The 7,078-nt window shown below is 43.4% G+C and overlaps 1 protein-coding gene across 1 annotated transcript in view; it reads left to right on the top strand.

Annotated features, from left to right (window-relative positions):
- The first annotated feature begins 1,754 nt into the window (after window positions 1–1,754).
- Window positions 1,755–7,078, top strand: part of WDR76 (WD repeat domain 76) — a 47,533-nt gene continuing 42,209 nt past the window's right edge. The window contains exons 1-2 of the mRNA XM_008059606.2: window positions 1,755–1,877; window positions 2,412–2,822. Coding sequence (XP_008057797.1) covers window positions 1,818–1,877; window positions 2,412–2,822 — 471 coding nt within the window. The 5' untranslated portion in view covers window positions 1,755–1,817. The remainder of the gene's footprint in view (window positions 1,878–2,411; window positions 2,823–7,078) is intronic.

Here is a 7,078-nt window from a genome sequence, read left to right as displayed (position 1 = left end):
GGTGGCCGGGAGCGGCCTCTGCACTCCAGTCTGGGCGACAGAGTGAGACTCCAACTCAAAAAAACTCCCCCAAAAAACAAAAAAGAAAGTATTATTATTTATTAGTAAGTCCTCAAGAACTTTTAGAATAATAACAGAAGCAGCCTCATTTACAAGCTGGGTTGTGTAAAAGAAAATTGGCTAAATGAAAAGTCGGAACACATTTCAAAGTAGAAAGGACTTTATAACTGTTGTGGAAGAGAGAAGGGACAGTGTGGGCAAAGTCTGGAAGTCCAGAAATAGTATGTCATATACAGGACACTGAAAAGTTGGTTTTATCGGTAATTTTTGAGTCAAGGAGTGGTGAAAGTTCAGCAGGTACCAGGTCATGGAGGACCTTGAAGGTGCTGTTCATATGATTAACTCTCTTCAGCTAAGAAATGAAATTGTACAAGCTTCAGGTGAGGAATAGTGAGGAACCCAATTAAAAGCCAAGGAAGTAATTTGGGGCTAAAAAGAAAAAAACTTAAAGATAAGAGTAGATAGAATTTTTAATTTATAATTTTTATTTTTAGAGACAAGGTCTCTATCACCCAGACTGGAGTGCAGTGGTGTGACGATAGCTCACTGCAGCCTTGAACTAATAGTGGGCTCAAGTGATCCTCTCCCCTCAGCCTCCAGAGTAGCTGGGATTACAGGTGCAAGTCGCAGTGCCTGGCTCAGAATTTTATATTATGACTTTATCAGCTCAAAAAATTATGTTTTCCAGAGGTAGTAAATCTGATGGGAAGGCCATTGTTTTGGCCCATGGCAATTTATAGGAGGGGAAAAAATGGCTGAACATGGCTTTGTCTATATGAAATACAGTGCATTAAAATTATTTTTTCTTTTGTGATACACAGATTATTTGATTCACAGTTCTGCTCCAGGCTTTGGACCGTTTAAGGCCATCCTTAGGATTTTTAATTAGGTAGGTGTGCAGATTATAAGTTGGAATTTAAACTAGTGTAAGTTATCAAGTTATTATTTTTTTCCAAGCTTTCTCCCTGAAAAAAAGTTATCATCTTAAAAAAAAAATAAATAAATAAATCTAGCCAGGCTCGGTGGCTCAGCCTGTAATCCCGCGCTTTGGGAGGCTGAGGTGAACAGATTGCCTGAGCCCGCGGGTTCGAGACCCGCCTGGGCAACTTGGCGAGCCCTCACATCTACAATAAATAAAATTAGCCGGGCTTGGTAGCGCGCGCCTGTAATTCCGGCTACTCGGAAAGCTGAGGCGGAAGGATCGCCGGAGCCCAGCAGGTCGAGGCTGCGGTGGCCAGGAGCAGCCACTGCACTCCAGTCTGGGTGACAGAGTGAGACTCCAACTCAAAAAAAAAAAAAAAAAAAAAAAAAATCTTTCCTTCCTAGGAAGAAGAATTGGGTAGCAATGGGGCATAATTTGCAGGTGGTCGAGTTTTAAGGAAGCATTGGGAGGAGGCCAAGTCTGCATATTTATTTTGATTTCCTTTCCCCTCCATCCATATGGCATCTAAGTGAGTGAATCTTTTCCAGGCTCACGTTTGAAAGGCAAGGTGGTTTTTGCTCCGCAGAAGCGCCAGTGATTTTCCAAGTGAGATCCCAGTACCGGCAGCACCAAAATCGCCAGATCCAAGGTAAAAATCCCGCAACATCCCTGAAGAATCAGAGCCTGAGGGTGGGGTTGTCAGGCGGCCTTCCTCAGAAACTCGCGCCCCGCCCCGCCGTCCCGCCCGGGTCGCGGGTGATCCGAGCGGCCCCGCCCCTCCTCGCCTCCCGCCGCAATCTTGGCGGGAAGGCGCCGGCAGCTGAGCGGCAGAGACATGTCCGGGGCCGGAGCGGCTGCTGAGAAGGCAGGCTCCAGACCGCGACCCTCGGTGAAGGTGAGAAACCGGTTGACGCCACCCGGTGTGCTCCTGCCTCAGTTTTCCTGAGGGACCTGCCGGGCGCAGGCCCGGGGTGGGCGGAGAGCCGAGCCCTGGCTTTCCTCTGTGGAAAAGTAGGCCCTCTGTTGAGGACGGCGCTTGTCAGTAACTGTTTGTAGTGGGAGGATCAGATGGGGACTCCGTGTCTTCAGCCCTCTGCGTTTGCTTTGCCAGCAGTTATTGCCAGCCGCACACTCTTGAGACATTCTAGTGGATCCGAAGGTGACAGTTGGGTCGTTCTCTCAGTTGTAGAAGTCAAACTCCTATGAGCAGGAAGTGTGTCCTGCAAATGAGTAATTCGGTCGGAGTTAATGAATTATGAATCTAGATTTTGGAGGGGAAAAAGTATCCTTACAGGTATCAATTTGGATTTATGTTGTTGTTATTAAATAGGGATTAGATTTGTTTAAACAGAACTGTTGGGGACCCAGTACAAAAAGGCCTTAAGACCTGGGATTCTAATGCTCTGTTTTCCTTTATTGACCTGAATAGGTGAATGACTATAAAGAAAATCAAAACATCGCCTATGCATCTCTGAGACCAGTACAGACTACAGTTTTAGGAAAAACAGCTAAGGTTTATCTTGCCCCCTTTTCACTCAGTAATTACAAGTTAAACCAGCTTAAATGCCCCAAGTCCCTATTAGAAAAGAATTCTAACAATGAAATGGCATGTAAGAAGTGTAAGAAGACTAAAATAAAGAAATCTTGCAGAAGGACTTTAATTCCAAAGATGAAAAGCACATCTTCTGATTCAGAATCCACTCTACAAAAATTATCCTTAGATGTTTCTACAGAAAGTAGCAAGCTACAATGCAAGACCACTTCAAACGCTGTAATACTCAGTGTTGATATGGAAAGCAGTCAGGATGGAGACAGTGAAGAAGATACCATACCAGGCCTGGTAAGAATTTATTTATTTATTTATTTGTTTTCAGTTGGAGTCTCACTCTGTCACCCAGACTGGAGTGCAATGGCCACTCCCGGCCACCACAGCCTCGACCTGCTGGGCTCCGGCGAACCTCCCGCCTCAGCCTTCCAAGTAGCTGGAACTACAGGTGCACGCTACCACGTCCGGCTAATTTTTTGATTTATTGTAGAGATGAGGTCTCGCCAAGTTGCCCAGGCAGGTCTCGAACCCGTGGGCTCAGGCAATCCACTCACCTTGGCCTCTCAAAGCACTGGGATTACGGGCTGAGCCATGGAGCCCAGCCCCTGGTAAGAATTTAGTTAGTAGCTTGTTTTAATTTTTCTTACTGTTATGAAATTTGAAGTTTTGATAAACTAAGTTTATTAAGAGTTTATCTAGCTCTAACAAATTATTTCATCATCAATGTAAGTTTAATTGAAATTTTCTTTTTTTTTTGAGTTGGAGTCTCACTCTGTCGCCCAGACTGGAGTGCAGTGGTCGCTCCCGACCACCGCAGCCTCGACATGCTGGGCTCCGGCGATCCTTCCGCCTCAGCCTTCCGAGTAACCAGAATTACAGGCATGCGCTACCACGCCCGGCTGATTTTTTGATTTATTGTAGAGATGAGGTCTCGCCTGCCCAGGCAGGTCTCGAACCCGCAGGCTCAGGCAATCCACTCACCTCAGCCTCCCAAAGGCGTGGAATTACAGGCTGAGCCACCGAGCCCGGCTTGAAATTTTCTTGTTTTTAATGTTTAACAAATAACTTTCTTGGGTTAATTTTGTTCTTTTGATGTGTCAGTAATAGAACTGACTTAATCTTTATCTTGCTTCCCTTTTTTCTCCTCTAAACTTATTGCATAGATTTTGGGGTTTACTCATACCTTATGGTGCCTTGCTCACCTTTACATGTGTATGCATAGTATACCAGCAGTCATCGGCTCATGGGACATGTGGTATTTGACTGACTCTTGATATCAGGGTAGGAAAACCATCACAGATTGTATTGATGTGCTAAATAATATTTCCTCTAAATACAAACGGAGACACATGACAGAATAGAGAAGATACATGAGAAACATGTTAGTTATACATAATAGTTCCAGTCAGTTTAAGGAATCAGTTTTCTAATTATTTTTGTTTCTACTGCCTGCCAAGAGTGTTGGGTTCCATTCAGAGTGACACATTTTATGTAAGACAAGATAAAACCATCATACCACATGGCAAAAGATTGCTGGAACTAGAGGAACAGAAAATGATGGTAGGGAAAGAAAGATATGATAATTGAAGAAATACAAATTCGATTTAGGCTTTTTTGTCCCAGAGAAAAGAACCAGAACCCATAGTGGGACAGCATGGGGTAAATATTAAGTGCATAGGACTAGAGTTGGGAGCCTAGCTTCTAGGCATGGCCACTTCTAAGAAACCTTGTTCCTTTAAGCAAATCACTTTAGTGGGAAATTGGATAAGATAAGTTGTTCTCAAACTTTAGCCTTTATTGGAATTACATGGAGAGCTTGTTAAAACTTCATTACAGGCTGGGCTCGGTGGTTCAGCCTGTAATCCCGCGCCTTTGGGAGGCTGAGGTGAGTGGATTGCCTGAGCCGGCGGGTTAGAGACCCGCCTGGGCAGTGAGACCTCATCTGTACAATAAATCAGAAAAAAAAAAAAAAATCAGCCGGGCGTGGTAGCGCATGCCTGTAATTCTGGCTACTTGGAAGGCTGAGGAGGAAGGATCGCCAGAGCCCAGCAGGTTGAGGCTGCGGTGGCCGGGAGCGGCCAATGCACTCCAGTCTGGGCGACAGAGTGAGACTCCAACTCAAAAACAAAAAACAAACAAACAAAAAAACTTCATTACAGGGCTCTACCACCAGAATTTCTGATTTTGAGGTTTTGAAGTTGGAGCATACAATTTACATGTCTAACACAGTTGCCTAGAGAGACTGATGCTGTTGGTCCATGAGAACCACTGGGTGAATTTGTCCTTTTGGCCTGTTAGACTGTAAGATTCTCAGTATTTGAGATAAATGTAAAGCAGATTTTAGTTTTTAGGTTTTTGTTTATTTTTCAGGGTCTCACTCTGCCACCTGGGATGGAGTACAGTGGCGTGGTCCCAGCTCACTGCAGCCTTGACATCCTGGGCTCAGGTGATCTTTCCACCACAGCCTCCCAAGTAGCCGGGACTACAGGTGCATGCTACCATGCCAGACTAATTTTTTCTTTTTTGTAGAGATGAGGTTTTGCTGTGTTCCTAGGCTGATCTTGAATGCCTAGGCTCAAGCAATCCTCTTGCTTTCACCTTCTAAAATACTGGGATTACAGGTGTGAGTCACCATACCTGGCAGATTTTAGTTAGATGTAAGGAAATAGAGTCAGAAATCAGAACATGAGGTAGTGAGTATTATAGTATTGGAGATGGTAAAGCAGAATCATAAATGCCTAGCATACTTAGGACAAACTGTAAGATATAACTTTTTTTTTTTTGGAGTTGGAATCTCACTCTCTTGCCTAGGCTGGAGTGCAGTGGCACGCTCATGGCCCCTGCAGCCTTGACCTGCTGGGCTCAGGTGATCCTTCTGCCTCAACCTTCCAAGTAGCTAGAACTACAAGCACACGCCACCACGCCTGGCTAATTTTTTTTCTTTTTATTGTAGAGGTGAGGTCTTGCCAAGTTGCCCAGGCTGATGTAGAACCGGTGGGCTCAGGCAATCCTCTCACCTCGGCCTCCCAAAGTGCAGGGATTATAGGTGTGAGCCACTGTGCCTAGGCAGATATAACATTTTTTATAGAACATTTCATTCTTTTTTCTCTTCCCTTTCATTATCTTTTTGGTATGACTAAGGCTTTGTGGTACCATGTTTTAGAACAATGTTTAGTTTACAATCTTATTTCTTCCTGAATGAAGACTTTTGTAACATCACAGACAAGAATCTTGGCCTGCAAGTCTAGGATTTTGTTTTATAATCTGGGAAATTTTCTGAATTTTATCTCCTAGCTCTTCTACTAAACATTTTCATTTCATAAAGCATTTCTTAGTAGCTATTTTTAAAAAAAATTTTGAGATAATTGCAGGCTTGCAAAAATAGTACAGAGAATTCCTTTATATCTTTCACCCAACTTTCCCTTTTGTTAATATATAACCATAGACTATTGATCAAACTAAGAAATTAACCTTGGTGTAATACTACTAAGTACAGAACTTACTACAGCTTCAACAGTTTTTCTACTGGTGTCCTTTTTCTGTTCTAGTATCTAGTCCAGGATCGCAGTGTATTTAGCTGTCATGTACCTGTAGCCTCCTCTGACTGCAGTTCCTCAGTTTTTCATGTCCTTGACACTTCTTTTTTTTAAAGTCAGCGTCTGCCTCTCTTGCCCAGGCTGGAGTGCAGCAGTGTGATGATGGCTTACTGCAGCCCTGAATTCCTAGGCTCAAGTAATACTCCTGCCTCAGCCTCCCAAATAGCTGACTACAGGCGTGCGCCACCACACCTGGCTAATTTTTGTATTTTTTGTGGAGACAGGGTTTTGCTATGTTGCCCAGGTTGGTCTTGAACTCTTGGCATCAAGTGATCCTCCTGCATCAGCTTGCCCAGTAGCTAGGACACTGGTATGTACCACATATCCAGCCAATTTTTCTGTCCTTGACACTCTTGAATAGTACTGGACAGTTATTTTGTATAACATTCCTCAATTTGGGTTTGTCTCATATTTTCTCATTGATTAGATCAAGGTTTTGCATTATTGGGAAGGATACCATGGAACTGAATGTGCCTTCCTCAATGTATCATATTGGGGTATACATGATGTTTTTTTCCCCACTGGTGGTGTTGACCTTAATCTCTTTGCTAAGGTGGTGTCTGCCAGGGTTCTGCAATGTAAACTTTGTAATTTACTTTTCTCTTGGTAATTACTAAGTATTTAGAGTGAGATACTTTGAAATTATCCAATATTTATTTCTGTCATCAATATATACTTACGTTTTATTGAGATATAATTGATGTAGCAAAATTATTTAAAAACATACAGTTTGGTGGTTTGTAGAATATACATACGGTTATGCAACCATCACCACTATCCAATTCTAGAACATTTTTATCACCCTTAAAGAAATCTCATTTCTGCCAGGCTCAGTGGCTCAGCCTGTAATCCCAACGCTTTAGGAGGCTGAGGTGAGTGGATTGCCTGAGCTCGTGGGTTCGAGACCCGCCTGGGCAACTTGGCGAGACCTCATCTCTACAATAAATCAAAAAT

This window comes from Carlito syrichta, unplaced genomic scaffold, assembly GCF_000164805.1.
Source record: "Carlito syrichta isolate Samal-C Ts95f unplaced genomic scaffold, Tarsius_syrichta-2.0.1 Scaffold304305, whole genome shotgun sequence".
Classification (NCBI taxonomy): domain Eukaryota; kingdom Metazoa; phylum Chordata; class Mammalia; order Primates; family Tarsiidae; genus Carlito; species Carlito syrichta.
The sequence above is the reverse complement of the archived record's forward strand: the minus strand, read 5'-3'. Positions and strand labels throughout refer to the sequence as shown.